Source organism: Panthera pardus, unplaced genomic scaffold, assembly GCF_024362965.1.
Source record: "Panthera pardus isolate Hobbes unplaced genomic scaffold, ASM2436296v1 HiC_scaffold_11, whole genome shotgun sequence".
Classification (NCBI taxonomy): domain Eukaryota; kingdom Metazoa; phylum Chordata; class Mammalia; order Carnivora; family Felidae; genus Panthera; species Panthera pardus.
The window spans coordinates 3570253-3591210 of NW_026526666.1; the positions used below are offsets into that span (position 1 = coordinate 3570253).

General features: G+C 48.9%; 1 protein-coding gene and 1 long non-coding RNA gene across 9 annotated transcripts in view; one reads left to right on the top strand and one right to left on the bottom strand.

Annotated features, from left to right (window-relative positions):
* Nucleotides 1-20958, bottom strand: part of LOC109259154 (uncharacterized) — a 100179-nt gene that overhangs the window by 20511 nt on the left and 58710 nt on the right. For 3 of the 8 annotated variants that reach the window (XR_002076580.2, XR_008417771.1, XR_008417772.1), the window contains one exon: nucleotides 13697-15904. The exons of 4 other annotated variants lie outside the window; for them this stretch is intronic. This is a non-coding gene — a long non-coding RNA (uncharacterized LOC109259154). Of the gene's footprint in view, nucleotides 1-10917; nucleotides 13096-13696; nucleotides 15905-20958 lie in introns of those variants that run through there. One more of the 8 variants, XR_008417780.1, reaches the window with a different exon arrangement.
* Nucleotides 1714-19216, top strand: GJA5 (gap junction protein alpha 5). The gene is made up of 2 exons (XM_019436527.2): nucleotides 1714-1846; nucleotides 16087-19216. The coding sequence occupies exon 2, from the start codon at nucleotides 16119-16121 to the stop codon at nucleotides 17193-17195; it is 1077 nt and encodes a 358-aa protein (XP_019292072.1). The 5' UTR covers nucleotides 1714-1846; nucleotides 16087-16118; the 3' UTR covers nucleotides 17196-19216.

Sequence of the window (20958 nt, forward strand, 5' to 3'; positions counted from 1 at the left end):
ACATGCTGAATTCTATCCTAGGAGTGTGGCCCAGCCATGGTAAATGGCTGTACAGGCAGGAGGAGACTGGTATTGTATTGTATTGATTGTGCAGTCGCATCCACAGCACTTAAGTGCTCTAGATACTGTCCTAAGTGCTTTACGCATACTCATTAGTCCTCACAACAACCTGAGGGGGTAATTATTATTATCTCCAATTTATAAAACCGAGATGCACAGAGGTTAAGTTAACTTGCTCGGTGTTACCTAGCTAGTGAGCAGGAGAGCCATGGTTCAAACCCGGACGGGCTGGCCTTGGAATCTGCTACATAGGAAAAAAAGAGTGGAACTCTGACTAAGGAATCCAGAATCCAGAATTTAGTTCCAATAGGGCTGCTGCCTCCCTAGGAAATTTGGCCCCATGTTCTTCCCCCTCTTGCTGGTCCTAAGCTTATTCACCCATGAAAAACATCACCCACTAAAGAAACAAACAATTTTTGCAAAATGTTGGCATGTGCATGAGCAGCGCTAGGTGTGACGGCAATAAGAGGGAGCCAAGGAACGGATCTGGGTTCTGGTCCTGCCTCTGCCACCTACTTTCCTGTGTGTGACACTGACACGTGGTCTCTGCTCTTTGAGCCTCAGTTTCCCTGGCTGTTCCAGATAATCTCTGGGTTTTCCTCTCGCTGTCACAACCTGTGGACTCTTGGTCATTGCTTTGTCTGGGTTCAGTCCACTCACAGCAACCTCTGTCATTGATGTTTATCGCACTACGACTGGGCCCATGGCCCCGTGCTTAAATTAAGTTGAGGAATTGAGGAGTTGGGAATGAGGGGAGATTAAGGGGAGAGAAAACTCTCAGTTTCTGAATTTGCTCCCCTGTGAAGCATGATCTAACAAGAGATAAGCTTCCATCCACTGGAGTCCAACTGGGAGACCCGTATGCTTTTGTGGGAGGAGCACAGAGGTGAATTTGGGCATTGGCTAAAACTTCTGACCCCCACTCTAGCACTAACTAACCCACTGGGTCACCACGATTGGGTTTCCTCAAGTGTAGGAATGTCTACCTTGTAGAACTGGAAACTGGAATGATTAGCGAAATAAAAATGGAATATATATATACATACTCTAGCCCAGCATTGGGCACATGGACGGTGCTCTCGTCTCTTTAGAGAAGAGGGAGCGAGGAGGATGATCCTGGTTAGTGGGGGTGCCCTCTCCCTGCCCTTTGGAGCTTTTCGGTTACCCTTGGTGTCTATTCTGGGTGCTGGTGGCTGTGAGTTGTGAGACCACGTTTCCTATGCTAGCTGATTAGCTCCCTGAGGAGGACAGAATGGAGGTCCCCAAAAGACCTGTTCCGTGAAGCAGCACTCTTTTTCTCTGGTGGTGGGAAAAGGATGGAAAAGAGGGATCTCTTGGGCCATGTGCCAGTCTTCCCCTGATGCCCAGGAGGAGCTCAAGGAGGCTCTGTGGAGGCTAGGGAGGCGGCTTGTCACTCGCCAGAGGGAGTGGGGGGGGGGGGTGCCAGGACTGTGGTGATAGCGACAGCGGAGGTCAGCGGGGGAGGAGGAGGGCTCTGTCAGTCTCCTCGGGAGAGGGTGGTGAGGACAGGCTGCAGGGAGGTAGAGGGAAGAAAACTTTTGAAGTGAGCACAGATTATGAGCCTGGAGGGAGGGACCCGGGGGAAGGGGGTGGGGACCGAAAGAGTAGGAAGAAGTGGGAGGAGGGAGGGCGACAGACAGGGAGTCAAAAGCGGGGTGGGAGCGCAACTGGCAGGCTGAGAGCCTGAACGGTGGGCGGCGGAGGAGGCGGCCAGGAGCCGGGGCGGGAAGCCTGTGGACATTCCAGAAAGGAGGACGAGGAGAAGGTAAGGACGGACTTTCCAGAGATGAGACGACCCTTGACGGGAGAGCCTTGAGTTCCAGGCTGGAGAGCAACAAAGCTCCTTCTCTGTCCCTGGGGGCTTGCCCCCTACTCCTGGCTAGTCCCTGCGCCCCTGAGGTTGTGAAGCAGCAGATAAATGACACTTGATTTATAAGGAGTGCTAGAAGTGGGAGGGGAGGGCCCTTGCCTTGGGTCTGGACTTGTGGCTCCAGGGGCATCTTTCAAGCTGCACGGCGGTCCATCTCCAAGAACTTTGGTTAAGACGGAATTGGCCCTTTAAAAACCAAAACCATCACTGTTTTATGATGCTTCCTCTAGGCTTGGAATCTTTTTTGAAATGCTTTCCGCAGCAGCATCTAGGGGAGTGTTTTGATTTCCACCCCCCTAAGGCATGTTGGGTGGTTTAAAAATATTCCCTGCTTAGTTTCCTGCAGAGTATCATGTCCCTGCTGGCCTGCCACTCGCTGTCGCTGTCGGAGGAGAGAGGCTGGTGAGCCCCCCAGAGTGGAAGCGGGAGGAGGTGCCCACCGAAGGTCCCCTTTCCTCCTGGGTGCGGGGCCCCTTGGCCTCTCTTCTGAGCATGTGACAAAAGAACCCCGACTTGGGGGTCGAGATGCCCGGGTTCTGGTGCCCTGAGTGGCTGTGTGTCTTTGGGCCAGACACTTCCCCCTTCTGGGCCTCAGTTTCTTCATTTAGAAAATGAAGGGTCTGAAGTAGAATGATCCCTCCGGTCCCATTCAGCAGGAACATTGTACAAGGTTATGATTCCTTCGGCTCAAATGCACCTGGGAATCTTGAAAAAGGAAAGCTTCACATGAGGGTTTTACATCTTTCCTGTGCCCTTGCTCAGTTTTAACTTGACCGCCCCTTTCTAGTGTCCCATCATAATGGAGGGATTCCTGGTTTTTACTCCTCGGCGTCTCACAAGGCTCTGGCACATGGGGTCTGACTGGCCGGAGAAAAGGCAGGACAGAGTGAGGAGCACTGGACACGGAGTCAGGAGACCCAGGAGAAATCCAGCAAAACTGGAGAGGAGACAGCAGCCGGTGTGTGGAGGTGCAGCCCCTCTGTGTTCCAGCTGGTGTGGGCTCACCACCGGGGACACGAGCTGGTGTTTATAGGCAGCCCAGCCTGACTTTCATTATCAGCGGGCCCTCATCTTTTCCACCCAATGCCCCCAGAGTCCCAGCCCAGCCCAAGAGCCTGATTCACTGCTCTCTAGGGACAGCTCTGAACTTTCCACCTTCCGGCAGGTTCCCCAGGCCGGCAGCGCTGTTTAGAGTCTGCTCCCCTGGCTGTTCCTCCAAGGAGCAGTCCTCTGACATGGCTCGGCTCGCAGAGCACAGAACACCAGGAGGCGTGTCCCCGGCTTCCACACCGGTGCCCTCTGGCCACACTCCCACCCAGAGCCGTGAAGTTCATAGAGACATGGCAGGAGCACAATCATACTGTCCTGCTTTGCCTTTGAACCCCATGGACGTTCTCGCCGAGCTCCTGAGACTGGTTCTTGTCTGTTAGCTGCCTCACTCCTGTCCCCTGTCCTGCCATTGGCCAAAAGTCCTAGGCCATGAGGACTGGAAGAGGTCTCTCAGATGTCCCGTCACCTTCTTTGACTGATGGGGAAAACGAAGCCTAGGAAAGGAGGGTGACCTCTGAGGGCTGACGCAGTGAGTCAGGCCAGTTTGCTTGGGAGAACATCCGAGGCTGCTCATGCCAATCTCGGCCCCTTCGGACTCTGTCCTCAGCTGTTTTCTGAGCTTCCATTTCTCTCCAGGCCTCCCTGCTTCTTCCATTTAAGCATCTCTACAGTTCTGTTTTCTGGCAGTGACACCCACCTGCCCACCTGCACCTCCTCATCTCTGTGGGCCGCTGGGGGCGGGGCGGTGTGCAGTGCAGGGTTCTGGGCTCTGGCCGCCGGGGGGGGGGGGGGGGGGACTACCACCGTGCAGCTTGGCCTCTTGGAGCCTGGCTGATCCCACCGCACCGATGGAAGCAGGACAGGGAGGCTGTCTGCCTGGATCCGGCAGGAGACCCGTAGTCCTCAGGGCCAGGGAGACCCAAGGCCCGGGCTTAGCTCCCTGTGTCAGGGAAGACCTCCCCCACCTGGGATTCTAGCAGTTCTCTGTGCCAGCTGGCCCCAACGTGGGCTCAAGGATTAAGCTGACCGAAGGGAAGAGATGCCCATTTTTCCAGGAAAGCTTCAGGGCTCCTAGAAAAGAAACTGACTCCTTGTCTCGAGTCGGAAGCTGCTGTTCTTGGAGAATGACAGCTTGAGTCAACTTTGTGATTCACTTGTTTCTGGATATTAGCAAATCAAAAAAAAAAAATCAGCTTTCAACAATCCACTCACGTTCATAAGGAAAGGGAGTCAGGAGGTCTCAGAATCAGAGGTATTGAAACAGCGCAGAGAGAAGGTAGAATTTATCTAACTCAGAGTCACATTTGGGCTGGAATTTCAGCTATGTGACCTAGGGAAAATTATTTAATGTCTCTGAGCCCCGGTTTCTTCATCTGCCTAAGAGGTTAATAAATGCCTTCCTTGTAAGGTTTTATGAAGATTAAATAAAATAATGTACAGATTTCCCCCACTACCAGAAAGTTTGCTTTAGGCCACTTCAACTTTTACAAGAGACCTACATTATAGTGTCTGTTTCACTGATGGAAATCCGAAAGAGGATTTATTTTAAGTTTATTTATTTATTTTTTTAAGTTTATTTGTTTATTTTTTTAAAGTTTATTTATTTATTTTGAGAGAGAGAGAGAGAGAGAGCAAGTGGGGAAGGGGAGAGAGAAGAGAGAGAGAGAGAGAGAGAGAGAGAGAGAGAGAGAGAGAGAATCCCAAGCAGGCTCAGCACTGTCAGCATAGAGCTGGATGCGGAGCTCAAACCCACGAACTGTTCAGATCATGACCCGAGCCAAAATCAAAAGTTGTCTGCTTAACTGACTGAGCCACCCAGGCACTCCCCAAAAGAGGATTTATACTTATGGCAAGGTCATTGCTTCTTCGCTTTACATCATTTTGGCCTACAGATGGTTTCACAGGAGCCCTCTACCTTTTTGGATAGTGGGGGAAACCTGTATTTAAAATGGCTGTTATATATTAAGTGCTCAATGAACAATAGAACCATAGGGTAGAATCAGGATCACCTGGTCCTCAGCCCGTTTCTTTGAACTACCTCTCATTTTATGTAAAAGCCTTTCTACAGGGAAGGCTCATATTGACAAATAATTCTGAGCAAGAACCGCTTGGTTTTTATGACCACAGACTTTTTTTCTGGGACTACTTTTGCTGACCTCTAAGCTGGGGGTCAGAAAATCTAGCTTTGCCTTCTGGCTCTGCCACTAACTTGCCACACTATCACAGTTGGTCAAGTCACAGACTCCCCGGATGTTCTCACCTAGAGCTAGAAGGGCCTTAGCAACCATCCAGCTCAACTGCTTTCTTCTCTACACCAGCGAACTAAGGCTCAGGGAGGGGACACGTCTCATCTAGAGTCACAGAGAAACAGCTGGGATTGAAAAGAGGCCCTCTTTCAAGACTCTTGTTCAGAGATAACTTCCAGGACCTTAATCCAACCTGGCATCTTCATCGTTCAGAACCTCAGAAGAGGGCAGATTTGGTGAGGGGTCGGGATGGCCCTTCCCTCAGGCCGCAGAATAGACTATCACCTATTTATTTCCCTTCCAAGTAGAACTGGGCCAGCTTCAAACCTACCCTGTGGATGTGCCTTTGGCTTGGTTGGTGAGCAGATCCAAAAGTGCTGCAGTTTCTCAGAAGGCAGGAATTACATGAAGCACACGTTTTGTAATGTGACCTCCAATGGAGTCCATCCCTAGACCCAAAGGCTTGACTTAAGAGAAAAGTCTGGAGGCAGGCCGGACCTATTTCAAGAATGAGAGAGGCCTGATCTGAGTGGGGCCCTGTACCTCCCTTCTTCTCCATGCTTGTCCCCCAGGGTCTGCACACCCAGTGAAATAGTTAACTTACAGTGAAATGAGTATCCTTCCCATCGCCCATGTTTTCCTCGCCTCTGACGGTCACCTTCCCCACCCGGTGCTACAATGAGGGTCCCTGTGAATCACTGTAACCGGCCGGCTGCACTGCCAAAGTCTGTGTCAGGTTGACTAGTTGGGTCATGTCAGAGAGGAGTTCTTACTGGACATGTCAGAAACGAAGACAAGGGCCTCACCTTCCCGAGGGCCTACTATGTGCCAGATACTGTTCTAGGGGCCTCCACACATCCACGTATTGTTTAACCCCCACAAGGAAACAGTCCCTTTTTTCAGATGAGGAGGAAACCGGGAGGCTGAGTGGCTTGCCTAAGGGCTCACAACTGGAGCGTGGAGGCAGGGTTCGAATCCCACCATTTCGCAGGAAACGTGAGGCCCACTACCTATTTTTGTTTCCGCTGTTCTTGTCACGATTTGACATCAATGGAGCACCAAAGCCTGTTGTTTGGCCGGCCGAAAACCCGGCAGTAGACACTGCTGCAGCCAAGAGCACTTAGTGGCTAAAAAAGGAAATAACTTTCTATATGTGAATTCTGGCCAAATGGTGGCAGATGCTGAAGAGTCTGGGAATCCTGAGAACTGGGGGCCGAGGGCTTCGATGGAATCGTTCATTCTAGGAACAGCATATGCAAGGGCTGGCCAGCCAATAAGCCAGAGGCTAACAGCAAAAACCCTGAGCCTCTTCTGGGAAAGTGGGAAGAGCCCTGCTCAGGGAGTTAAGAGACTAGATAGAGTTCTGGTCATAGGTTTGTCACCAGCTGTCAGTGCTGGGGCCTCTTTGCTTTGCTTTCCCTTTGAGAGACACAGAGCGACGGTAGGCTTTGAGTCAGGCAGACCAGCTGCCAAGTCCCTTAGGCAGCATTTGCTACTGGTGTGACTTTGTACAAGTCACTTGACCTCTGAGCCTCAGTTTTCTCAGCTGTAAAATGGGATCATAGCTACTTTCCTACCAGAGTTAACAGAAGGGCTAAAGGTATAGTTGTAAAATGCTACACGTGGAAAACTCTCAACTGAGTGGTACCTGTTATCGCTATTCTGAACTTTCCTGGAACCTGGTCTTCAGCTGGTATAAAAATAAGGGATTGGTTTTGATTGATGTCTAGATTCCTTTCGGCTCTACTGTACTATATGAATCTATGACAAGATGGTGGAAATAATAAAGAAATGTAAGCATCCCATAAATTCAATTTTCATTAATACCTGCATAGGTTTTAATCAACCTTTTGGGGGTAATTAATAAGGACCTCCAATATTTCATTGTAATTGAATGTCTCCATTTGCCACTACCTCCCATCCACCTCTTACAAATATTTCTTCTTCTAACAGTTTAAGAAGAAAATTACTTATCCCGGCATAATTCTCCTTCCCCACTTTGCCTGCTCCCTTCCACCCCCGTGGCTTTGAAACAACTGTCTGCCAGTAGAGTGTTTCTGAGCGACCCACTCTGTCCTTGTTAGAATGAAAATAATGAAATGGAGAGAGCGGTTAATTATCTGCCATTGGCGGGAGTCGAAGGGAAATTAAAGTGACACTTCATCTCCTCCATCTGTCTCCTTCTTCTCTCTCATCTCTGTCTCCCTCCCTCCTCGTTAGTGATCAAGCTTCAGGGGTGTAAGCCCCCTGCCCCAGACTTCTGAGAAGGTTGCCCACACTGCCCAGCTCAATAGCTGTAGCTGTATTACCCACATGGTTATTTCCCCGGAGGCTGAAGAGGCTGCCCCAAACCTAAGTCAGGAAAACAGTGGAAATTCTAAATGTGAGAATTACCCCCAAGCACATAGAACTCAACTCCAGATTCTATTTTTTTTTTAAACGTTCTTTTTTTAATTTATTTTTGAGAGAGAGGGAGAGACAGAGCATGAACAGGGGAGGGTCAGAGAGAGGGAGACACAGAATCTGAAACAGGCTCCAGGCTCTGAGCTGTCAGCACAGAGCCCGACGCGGGGCTCGAACTCACGGACCGCGAGATCATGACCTGAGCCGAAGTCAGCGGCTTAACCGACTGAGCCACCCAGGCGCCCCTCAACTCCCAATTCTAATAATCACTTTGAAAACATCCCTGCAGCGCTCACCTTATGTAAAAGTGGCCAGCCTCTGACTGGTAAGGATTTTTGGAGAAAGGAACTCTAGGTGATTAGATAGAATCCAGCACAGTTGTGAAGACAGGCAGGGGTATTGCTGTCAGACAAGGCCAGAGCTGGTTTTGGTGTCAACTCCTCTGCTTACTGGCCAGTCTTCCTCGAGTGACCTTGCTCAGCCAACCTCCCCCAGCCCGGATAAAAGGGAGGGGGATAATCCCCACTTGCCCAAGTTGTTGGACAATCAAATGAGAAAACGCATGTCAAGAAACTTGCAAAATGTCTGGCACATAGAAAGGTCTCAGTAGCTTTATGTTATTATAATCATCATCGCCTAGACTGAAAGTTTGATTGTTGTGTCACTTGAGGTAAACTAGAAAATGGAGCTGAGCATCTCCAAGGGTAATAAAGATTGCTGATCTGGCTGAAGATCAAGACCACTTTCTTATGCAATCCTCCCTGTATCTCTGCATTTTAGTGAGAAACTGTGGAGGGGGAGGAAGGGGAAATCACAAAGACGTGCACTAATGAATAAGGGACAAAAGAGTTTTGAGATGATGGTCATGCTTGGTGCTTTACTTTATAAAGCCACCCTTGATGTCGGCACAGCACAGGAGTCCCATAAACATTGTCTGAACTGAGCTGCACTGATGTGGTATTATGTCCAAGGACCCTTTAAGTGAGGCCCCGTGGGTCCTTTTACAACAGAATTCTCTTCATTGGGAAACAAGTCAGCCCTGCTCTGTGCCACATTCCACTGTTTGGTGAGCGGAATTATAGCATGGGCCAGAGTGCTGTTATTATTACCATGAATAACAACCTTTATTGAGAACAAGAGATCTGTCAGATAATGCCCCGAACATGTGTCGTTGTCCAGAATTAGACTCAGGCTCTGCAGAGTGGTCTTATAATCTAATTTTGACAAACTTGGGTGAGCTTCCCCAGTGATCTGTGGGGAGGAAATGGAGAAGCAACAGTCCATGGTGAGCAGGTACATCCAGTCCTGCTCTCAGCTAAGCAGAGGGCTCTGTCACCAACAGACAGAAGGAAGGCTCAGGGGCTGCTGTCTCCCTGGTGTTCTGGTCACCACAGCCATTGTGCAGGTGCCCCAAGGTCACCCTCCCAGGGAGTCCCTCTACTGGCATCAGGTATTTCAAGTGAGCTGAATGCTGTAATGTATTCACTGTGGTTGATTTTTAAAAGTACTCGAATTAACCTATCAGGTGCAAGGCACAATGTCAAGCACTAAGAGGAAAGAGTGGGTAGGGGGGATTTTAGCGGGAGGATACAATGATGAACAGATATGGGCCTTTTCTTCAAGGACCTCAGGGCTGAGTTGGAGAGATAACACACAGCCAATAGAGCACATCATTCTCATTACGTGTTTGAAACCCCAGTGACTTTACAGTTCAGTCTGAAGCCCAGCTTCTGACTTGGTGTTGGGATGGGGGCACAGAAATGAGAAGGCGACTGTTATGTGTGGCTCCACACAACAGGATTAGAATCAATAGAAGGAAGAGAATTTTCAAGGGGTCCCCATGGTAGCTTCTTGCTCTCTTGCAATATGCCTTCTTGAGCAGGAGAGACAGGGTGCTGTTTCAGCAGGGTGCTGGGTGGTACCTGTAACCTGCAGCCTACCTAGTTTATGCTACAGCCACTACTAAAGGACATCAGGGTGATTATTGACTGTGCCGTGCCTTATGTCCTCACCTCATCTGAGGGCTGTGTCCCATTAGGGTCTACCCACAGGAGCAAGTCATGTATGAAAAACATGGTCTATCATAGGGGTTGAAAACTACTCTAAACTCCTAGGCATGGCCTCCAAAGCCCTCCATAACCTGCCCCCACCTATTCTTTAGACTCTACCTCCCCTGCTCTGCTCATTGTCCTCTAAAACCATGCTGCTTTTCACTTGGTAGATTTGTTCCTGTGGTTGCCTTTGTCTGGGATGCCTCCCACCTCCTCACCTCCACAAATGTCACCTCCACTTAACTCCTACTCAAGGGTTGCCTCTTCTGGGAAGCCTGGTGTATTTGCACGTTTGGTTGTGTCTGTATCCGTCACCAGACAGTGAGTTCCTTCAACATTGAGTCTTACTGATCTTTGGGGCCCTAATTGTGAGGGTGAACTGAATTATACTTTCCCATAATCCCCTCAGCACCCCACCCAGTGCTGGTCACATCAAGGGAGCATCATACATATTTTCTTGTTTGCCCAAAAGCTGGCCCCCAGGCCTTATCACTAAATGGTAGTCCAGTCTCAAATAACTCACTGCCCCAGGGTGAGAAGAAGCTTTTGAAGTACTGAAGGGGGAGACATAAGAATCGATGGGCTCTACCCTTGGAAGGAAGATGGAGGGAAGCGTTCTGGTGTGCACCAGACTGGAGCAGAAACTCAGTGGTCTAGATTCTGTCTCCATTTGTCTTCATCTCTTCAAGCAGGTCTTTTACCTTCTGTAGATGTCTCCTTCTCTGCACAACAGAGGCGACAGTCATCACCCCACAAAGTGGCTCTGAGGATTCCTCTGTTCAGCAATAAAAATTGAGGGTCTATATGTTCTGAAGGTATTCAATTGTGAACAAAAAACAAACGTGGTCCCGCACTCTTGGAGTCAACAAGAGAAGGTAGGAGAAGCATGTTTTGAGCTGTGTAGGGTTTTATTTTTTCTTGCTGGACTTAAGGAAGATTTGAGCCTCCTTTTGATCACTCTGTAATCTTACTGCTAGATGAAGCATTTTTTTTTCAATCATTAAGAAAGCATTTATTATGGGGGCACCTGAGTGGCTCCGTTGATTAAGTGTCTGATTTCAGCTCAGGTCATGGTCTTGTGGTTTGTGGGTTCAAGACCCACATTGGGCTCTCTGCTGTCAGTGCGGAGCCAGCTTTGGATCCTCTGTCTCCCTCTCTCTGCTCCTCCCCTTCTCAGAAAACAACAAAACAAAACAAAACAAAACAAAACACCAAAAATAAACAAATAAGAAAGCATTTATTATTTACCTAATGTGGGAACCTAATGCAATAAGAATACAAAGTAGAAGACAGGGCTTTTGACTTGGAGAAATCTGTTACTCATTTGAAGAGAAAAGCTGTTAAATCCTTGAGGGCAGGACTCTTGCTTGATGTTATTGGATCAACAGACATCACTGAGGGCCCAGTAAGTGCCAGGTCTGGTGTCTCTTAGATATAATTTTCAGTACCCAGAACAGTGGTAGGCACATAGTGGGGACTCAAAAAAGTACTTGTGGGGTGGCTGATAGAAAATTTTGGAAAATCAGTGTAAGGCAGCATATAAGTAAGAATGTACCCTATAGGCTGAACAGTAATTTAGAGTCTTTAGAGTTCAGGAGACATCAAAGAGGGCTGGGATCAATTTGAGGAAAGACTTCTCCATTTCTACCTAGATCTGTGGGGTCATAGGAAAAGGTCCTGGCTGTGAGCTTATGTTAACCCAGGTTGCTCTAATTTGGTTTTCTTTGAAAACACTGGCTGTGTAGGAAGGCAACAATGCTAACACTGGACTGGGAATGTAGGTACCTGAATTTTGTCTGTAGCCACGTAATACACAAAGTAGGTAATAAAATGATTCCTGCTCACTATACACAAAAGCCTTCCTTTGGCCCTTTCCCTCTTATCTAAGCACCATGTCACTGTTACCAAGCAAGTTCCCTGGTGACTCTTCCAAATGTTTGCTTTGTCCCAGGATATGACACGCATAGAGAGGATGTTGAAGGTTTTGGAGTGAAGAAACTACAGAGTTGGGATGTTCTCATCTGGCTTCCGGGGACCATCTCTTTTGCCTTGGGGATTTCGGTTGTATCAGTTGCAAAAGGCTGTAGAGTTCAATTATCCAGGGTTCCTCAGAGGGTCCTGACCTAACGAGGCCCTCCCCAACTCCCTAAGCCAGAACCAACTCCCCCGAGGTGTTCCCAGAGCACACTAAACTTTCTTTATGTTAACACACATCATGCTTTATTGCAATTATGTGTTTGGTCTCTCCCCTTCATTAAGGGATATGAAGGCAGTTAAGTTCAGTAAAAGCAGGGACTCCTTATTTGTCTTTTTAACTGCTGTGTCTTAAGGGTCTTGTATGATACCTGGTAACCACTCCTATTAAATGGATCAATGAGGGGCGCCTGGGGGGCTCAGTCGGTGAAGCCTCCGACTTCAGCTCAGGTCACTATCTCGCGGTCCGTGAGTTCGAGCCCCGCGTCGGGCTCTGGGCTGCCGGCTCAGAGCCTGGAGCCTGCTTCCGATTCTGTGTCTCCCTCTCTCTCTGCCCCTCCCCCGTTCATGCTCTGTCTCTCTCTGTCTCAAAAATAAATACACGTTAAAAAAAAAATTTAAATGGATGAATGAAAGGGAAGGACTTCGTAGGTAGAGAGGAAAGGAGCTAAGACAAAGAGAGGTGAGAAGGTGTGGGCCATGTATACTCCCCATTTGTGAGTGGGGAGTTGTGTAGCCTAAGTATTGGGTATGTGAGCGGAATGGGAAAAAAGGATGTAGCTGTGCTGTGGAGGATCTCAAGTTGAAGTTAAAGGGTCTGAACTTCATAAGCAGTAGGAAGCCAGTGAAGAGCACAGCTAAAGCAGTGAGGTGTATTATTGCCATTGTATTTGATAGAATTTATTCATGGCATGGGCAGCTTCCTTTGCCCCTTCTGACACACTTCCTGCCAAGAAATGGATAATAATCTACAAAACATTTTGTATGCTGTACACCCAGTAAACTCAATGAATATCTAATCTACATATTTCTTTGGCTGAGTCCCCCCCAGAGGGACCCAGTGTAGCTGGGAAACTGACTCTCATATTATAAACTGAGCAACTGGTACATGGTAGCAGTTTTAAGTTTCTCTGACCTCGCCTAAGTCATCCAGGAAGTAGCAGATGCGCAGTCCCGTCACCTATTTGCGGGCTCCAGGGCACATGGAGTCTGCGTCACCCCTCCACCTCGTCAGCTAGTTTCTCTTGTTCCCTCCCCGTGAGGGAGCCTACCTGATGTAACCGTCTTTCTCCTATTCCACCGCGCTTTCTTTCTTCCAGGTGGGATCCCTTGCACCGCAAGTGAGGGGGGCAGCAGTCAAGCCTCTTGGCAGACCAGACCAAAGCGTCACATTCTTTGCCCGGGACTATTTTTAGATCTCCTGGGGGACATGCAAGGAATGAGCGACACAAAAGATCAAGGGGAAAGTCTTCAGGGACTGAGGGCAGTTTGGAAAACTTGCCCCAAATTTTGGAAGGATATGACATTTGTTTCTATTTTTCCTTTTGTGTCTTTTTTATTTCCATTTCTGTTTCCCTTTCACTTTCTCCCCTTCTGCTCTTCCATCTGTTCTTTGTAATGCAAATCTCTTCTTTCTTCTCCTTCCCCCTCCTTCTCCATTCTTGTTCTTTCTTACCATTTCCCTTGCTAGTAAAGTCTGCCTTTTATTCTTTAGTTTTTATATGGGAAGGACTGTGCTAAGTGCTTTTTATACATCACCTCATAACACTCTATGAGATAAATAACAGTATCCTCATTTTGCAGATGGGCAATTGAGATACAGATCCAGTAGCTTCTCCAAGCTCAGTGGTATTTAGGGATTTGAACTCCACTTAGCTAACCCCCAAACAGCCTTCTCGTAACCACTACGTGGTCTTTCCTTTTCCATTCCCAACTCCCTCTGGTCCTTTCCCTCTTTTTGCTCCTCCTCTCCCCTTCTCTCCTTTCCCATGTCTCCCCCACCCGCCCCACTTTCTCTCCCTCCCCTCTCTCAGACACTCAGCACATCCTGGTCCCTGCACGTGTGTGGATGACCCTGAAGGTGCTGAACACTAGGCACGTGCCTAGAAGAGATGACAGATCATTCAAACTCTTATCTAATCAGCCATTTTCCTTTTGAGCAAACGCTCCACAATTTTCCACATTTGGAGGCTAAGGGAGGGGGGGACCCTTCACCACCTAAGGGAAAGGGCAGATGTCTGATCGCAAGCCAGAGGAAAGGCCTCAAGACCTGGATGGGTCTTTGATATGGAGGGGAACAGAGATAAAGCCCTTTACACTCATGTGCGGACTCTCAGGGGTGGGCAGCAGAGGCCTGGCAGAAGACAGGGCCAGGAGGCTGGTCTCTGTCAAGGAGATCCCAACTCAGGAGTCCAGGGAGACTGCATCATGAAATATGGCACCCCACCCTGTCCTCCCTCGTATGCATAAAGAATGTTCAGATAGGAACCAGGGGCACATCGGCAGTAAAGATGTGAAGGTCAAGGTTTGAACTTGGCAATCTCTAAGATGCCAGTAGATTCTGAGGTTCTGTCCTTCCAAGAAGGGAATATTTATGTTCGGTTCCCTCCTTTTTTTTTTCATTATAATATTTTATCACTCTGTTGATTAGGATTGTTTAGAGGCTTCAGCCATAAGGACATTTATTACTCATCAAGTAAGAATTCTGGAGGTAGGAGATTCAAGGGTTGATTCAGAGGCCTCAGGATATTGGTTGGCATTTCTGAGAATCTTTGGACAGCTTCAGATATCTTGACTCACACAGGCCTGTCCACACAGGAGGTAGTGGGGGTGGGCGAGACCTCCAGCAAGGTTCCCTCCATTTACTGGGGAATGGAAAAACAGTTTCTAGAGCACTCCCTCTACATTAGACTCTCCCCATACCTGGCTGACCAGATCTCACTGCAGTGGAGACTGAGAAGTGAAATCTGGCCTTTTTACCCTGCTACCGGGATGCAGGCAAGGAATAGGGAATTGGTTTGCTCTTGGGTAGGGAACACCAGAGCTTGCCACCCCTCCTTCATTCACTCAACTAAGATTTACTAAGCACCCACTCCAGGCTAGGCTCTGGGCCAGGTGATGATGATACAGAGGAAAAGGCAATCTCTGTTCTCAAGGAGCCCCTACTGGAAGAACGCAGATAGGCAAAGGACCACAAAACAAGATGGCAAGTGCTAGGAGGGAACTGAGTGTCCTCAGGGCCACCACAGGAGCCGAAGAGGCTCAGCTTGAAGGATCAGGGAGCTTGGAGGGACCCCTGACTAGGTTAAAGTTCTAAAGGGTTAATAGGATTCAGCTAGGGGTGAGGGGGCATGTGGCTGGGAAGAGGGCATCTGGGAATCTTCTAGGATATGGAACCAAAGGCACTCATGGGGACAGACAGGAAATGAGGCCGAGGAAGCAGGCAAGGGCCTGACGAGAGAAGGTTTTGTTTGGGGCATTTATTCTGGATTTGAGGAGGAGCAGGTCTGGGCATGGGTGCCTTCTGAACACGGGAGGATAGGCCGAGCTGTATGGTTGCAGTGGCCGCACCACACTGAGGCATAGCAGGTGGGCACGAACCCGAGCACTCATCTGCAGTGCTTTTCGCTGGTGTGACCCAACACGTTTTTGTTCACCACCTCCCAAGACAGCTGGGCCATGTCCGAAGACGAGAGAATGCGTCCTAAGAGGCCAGACTTGCCGCCACCTCACCTACTCCTTCCCCTTCGCCCAGTTCTGCCTTCTGGAGCCAGAATAATTCTTTTTCACCCCAGAGCCGTTCAAACCTATGGAACATTTGAGTTATGATTCCCAACATGTCATATACCTCAACTCATTTAACCCTCAGGACACTGACGTAGCTATAGTCTATCCCCATTTTACAGACAAGGAAGCAGACTCAGTGAGGCAGATGGCCAGCCTCGTGATGGCAGAGACCAGTCCTGTGTGTTTTCCGCTTCACCAGCATTTCTCCAGGCGTGGCCCTTGGACAGCCAGCCTCAGAACAACCTGGGCTGCTTGGGGCAAATCCTGATCCCAGGGGCCACCCCAGACCTCTTGAAGTAGACTCTCTCAAGGTAATAGCACAAAATCCACACCGTAACACACTCCTCAGTCGATTTCCAGATCCATTCAAGTGTGGGAATCACACTTGAATCTTGCTAACACAACCATTTTTAATCTTCTCTTTCCTTTTATTTTTTGCTGGCCTGGAAAAAAAAAAAAGAGAGAGAGAGAGAGAGAGAGAGCTTTTTAGGTGAATTTGACTCCTGAGTTGTCCTTTTTTAAAGAACACATTGGCATGGACCGGTGGCATCCCAGAGCATGACTGGACCCTCGAGACTCTGCAAGCCTCCCTCTCTTTTTCTCTCTTTCTCTGCCCCATTTGCAGAAGTCCTGGTAGCTGTCCCCCACTGAGCCGGAATGGGTGACTGGAGCTTCCTGGGAGAGTTCCTGGAGGAGGTACACAAGCACTCCACGGTGATCGGTAAGGTCTGGCTCACCGTCCTCTTCATATTCCGCATGCTGGTGCTGGGCACGGCGGCCGAGTCATCCTGGGGGGACGAGCAGGCGGACTTCCAGTGTGACACCCAGCAGCCCGGCTGCGAGAACGTCTGCTACGACCAAGCCTTCCCCATCTCGCACATCCGCTACTGGGTGCTGCAGACCATCTTCGTGTCCACGCCGTCACTCGTGTACATGGGCCACGCCATGCACACTGTGCGCATGCAGGAGAAGCGGAAGCTGCGGGAGGCCGAGAGGGCCAAAGAGGTCCGGGGTGCTGGCTCTTACGAGTATCCCGTGGCCGAGAAGGCAGAGCTGTCCTGCTGGGAAGAAGCGAATGGAAGGATTGTCCTCCAGGGCACTCTGCTCAACACCTATGTCTGCAGCATCCTGATCCGCACTACCATGGAGGTGGCCTTCATTGTGGGCCAGTACCTCCTCTACGGGATCTTCCTGGACACCCTGCACGTCTGCCGCAGGAGTCCCTGCCCCCACCCTGTCAACTGTTATGTCTCCCGGCCCACGGAGAAGAATGTCTTCATCGTCTTTATGCTGGCGGTGGCCGCACTGTCCCTCTTCCTCAGCCTGGCTGAGCTCTACCACCTGGGCTGGAAGAAGATCAGGCAGCGCTTTGCCAAATCTCGGCAGGGCACGGCTGAGTGTCAGCTTCCTGGTCCGATTGCCGGCATAGTCCAGAATTGCACACCACCCCCTGACTTCAATCAGTGCCTGGAGAATGGCCCTGGGGGGAAATTCTTCAATCCCTTCAGTAACAAGATGGCTTCCCAGCAGAACACAGACAACCTGGCCACTGAGCAAGTGCAAGGCCAGGAGCAGATTCCCGGGGAGGGTTTCATTCACATCCGTTATGCCCAGAAGCCTGAGGTACCCAATGGAGCCTCTCCAGGCCACCGCATCCCCCATGGTTACCAGAGCGACAAGCGCCGTCTCAGCAAGGCCAGCAGCAAGGCCAGGTCAGATGACCTATCAGTGTGACCCTCCAGTGTGGGGGAACCAGGACCAGGTGGGAACAAAAGAGGCTCAGAGAGGGAAGATGTGTCCCTACCGACCCCATCTCTCATTCTCATATCTGCTCTGCTCCTTTTGGGCTCTGGGTCTCAAGGCCATTGCTCATTTATTCCAGAAGGTAGGACCAGGGCTCTGCAAGTGCAGGCAGAGACATGGCTTCCCACCCAGGCTACTGTCCCTTCCCCATCCTCTACCCAGTGTACCTAGAAGACTTTCAGATTCTTTAGTCAAGGGGGTAGAGGAAGAAAAGAGAACTGTGGCAAATCTGGCCTGGGAGGGATAGCCAGAAGGATAAGATGGCTCCCTACATACCAGCCACATACCAGATGGGTTCTCCAAGTTCCTATGGCTTCCTTGACCCGATCACCCTTCTTCCTGCAAGAAAGAGCCCAACGTTCCTAGCCAATAAAGAGCATGAATCAAGGACCTTACATTAGATGCGCTCTTGAATCTGTTGTCTCTGTGGGTCAAACCTTGGAGTGACAATGAGGTGGCCTTGGGCTGCCCTTGGCTGTCCTCCCTCTATCCAGTCTTACTTAAAAAGAGGCCCTTGGAACTTGACCAGCAACCTCAACTTTACAAGTGCTTTGGTATGTACCTCTGGCAAATGTCCCACTTGGTGATGCTGCAAACTTTACTTCTGCCAGAGTGACAACTAACTAGCCCATGGGGGTGCACACTCCCCTAGGGAGCGACTGTGTACACAGGCCCCACTGGAATCCCTGCCACCACCTGTCATCCTGCGGCTCTTTTACAGCTCAACCTGATAATAGAAACCATCCCATCCCTCCCTTCCTTGGTTGTTCACTCAGTGCTCCCCTAAAGACCTTATCGACCAGAATGCCCAAGAAGCCGTCGTCTTCTCTCAGATCCTGACCAGATCACCAGCCACAAAGGCCAGTGGAATTTCCCTAGGTCTTATTAAAACAAAAATGGCATTGTGCTTCTCAGATTCCCGTTGGGAAAAAATAATTCTGCTGTGAAGATAAAATTGAAAAAAAAAGAGAGAAAATACTGGAAAACTATTTTTCCCTCCTATTTATTTCCCTTGCTGACTGCCAACTTAGAGTGCCAAGAGGAGGTGTGATGACAGCTATGGAGCCCCCAGATCTCTCTCTCCCTGGAGGGCTTAGCAGGGGCATGGAAGCAGTAAGGGAATCTCCAGCTCTCTTGGCAGGGGCCTCATTTAAGAGCACACAAATTCCTATGTCTCCCTGGTGCTCCTAATGAGACTGCCAGAAAGCAGTGGGGACTGCAGACTGTGAAAAAGCCCTGCCTTCCCAGGGACTGGCCTGGTTTCTCTGTTCAGTCCATCCATAATGTGTGGTTGCCATTTTGGATGAAGGTAAAGGATGCTCAGAATTGGATACTGAGACTTACAGGGAGATGATTACTTCTTAAAATGCATATGTGTGTGTGTGTGTGTGTGTGTGTGTGTGTGTGCACACGTGTGCCAATAGGGTGGGGGGGCAGGGAGGAGAGTCTGAAATAAGGAAAGGAAACCTTAAAGGAAATTGTATCTTCCTGCCCTCACCTCCAGATGCCTGGCAGAGGGACTGAACCTCACTGTTTATAGTGGCATTGGCCTATGTAGGTGAGAGTTCGAGACAGAGGATGGTGAAGGTTCAGAGGTAGGCTCAGCCTCTGCCCCACTCACCCATCTCCAGGCCCCTTTGCTTATTGGCTATTGGTGGGTAGAGAGAAGTATGAGGGTAGAGAGTTGGAGGGGAGGATGCCATTTAGGGAAGAATGACTGCTCATTCCAGGTCCCTAGAGAAGACACCTTTTTATCTATTGTCTGGCATTGGCATGAAGACTGTCCAAAACAAAACCAAGAAGACTCTCCTTCCATCTCTAAAATGGGTTTGTTTTGTTAAATGGGTGTTATTGGATTAGAAATCCTATGAGATTATCCTTGATGATGGGACTTTCAGTAATGAAACAGGAAATGATATGTGTAGTGTGTCTTAATAAAATTTGGCCCTGCATGTCGCTTTGGTGTCTCTTTCATGCCGCGACCACAAAGAAGGATGGCGGACTTGGTGGGGGAGGGAAGCACTCGGACCCCACCCATCAGCCAGTAATGCAAACAGCTTTGGAGTCCAGCCTGCAAGGGTGAAAATCCCAGCATCTGATTGACAGCTGGGCTCCAGCAAGCTACTTAATCTTTGAACTTTGGTTTCCTCATCTGTAAATTGAGCTTTGTAGTATCTACCTTATTGGGTTGTTAAATGAGAGACCGTAAAGAGTTCAACAGAATGCCTGGGAAATAATATCTGTCACTAAATTATAATCATTGATATTGTTGTCATTATTGTCTTTATTATTTTCATTATTGTGTTGAATTCATAGCATCTGAAAACCTGGGATGTCAAGAGATGATTCCAGAACTTTCCCCACGGAGCTCACAATCTACCAATTAACTGAGGTGGTCCAATTAACTGAGGTCAAATTAACTCAAATTAACACAGAGGGAACAATTGGAATAGAATTAAATGGGAATTCATTTATTATCAATTCTAAGAACCACAGGCTCCGGGAAGTGAAACACAGGACGAAATGACATGGAACAGGACACTTGGCCTGGGCCTCAAGAGGCTGAGGTTTTAAACAAGTGAAGGCCTCAAGGATGACTCTGAAATGGGTCTTGGTGTTCCTATAGAGATACTGAGGCCCGGGAAATTTCCGTGACAGTGGAGGCTTCTCACTGGCCTCCCTGATTGGGATCACATCATTTTGGATGAGGAGAAATGGCTCTTGCTCCAAACAAAGGGTCAAGGGACCACCTAGCACTTGACCAACCCCCTCCCCCCGCTCCCCCCAGGGGTCCTATTTCCTAGAGGAAGAAACAAAGGCTGAGAAACACAAACAGAAGAATTCTCTTAATTCCTGGTCAGTGCTGTTCATCAGGGTAGGAAAGCTCATTTGAAGAGGCTTGCAAGATCATAGAACACATCTTATGACGGCAGAGTTGGGACTCAGGGGGCATCTGTCCAAGAGCAAGGTGCTCAGCCCACAGGGGCCTGCGGAGTCCAACTGGAAAAAGCCTCTGAGATCCATTTTTTCTCCTAGAAAAGAAGCAGTGCCTCTCACGGTTTTATAAACATAGCTATTAACATTTAACAGTTTATATTACACCCAGACTGCAAAAGCCAAGGGACTTATTTTACAGCAAGTAAGATTTCAACCTCATGTATCTGCTCTCATTTTCTCTTCCTCTCCCCTTTAAAGGTTCATCACTGAGGAAGGTAGTTCAGTGAACACACTGTGGATTGTAGGCCCCTGCAGACTCCTTTCCAAATTCCCTCCCTCCAGTGCCAGATAAGGTCAGAATTTCTACTACCAGTGTTTCATTACTGTGGTTAAAGTACCTTAGTGCTTAAGTGCTAATAACACTTTTATGAAGAATCATAGTAGGAATGAATTTCAGATTTCTTCCTAGTAGCAAATTTTCCCAGCAGAGAGAAAAACAGGAGAACAAGGGCAGTGGGCACCCCGCTGGTGTCTTGAAGGATTGCTTTCATGATGTGCAGATGAAGAAAACAGTGAGGTTCGAGGGTGTGCCAAAAACAGGATTCCCACTCCCCAATCCTCCGTTGACCCTAGAAGGCCCTATAGTCGATCCATGGATTGAACAGTAAGCAGAATGTATAAATGATAGATACGTAAATAGAACAGGATCTCTTCTCATTGGTTACTTGATGGCAGCAATGAGTATTTTTTTTTTTTA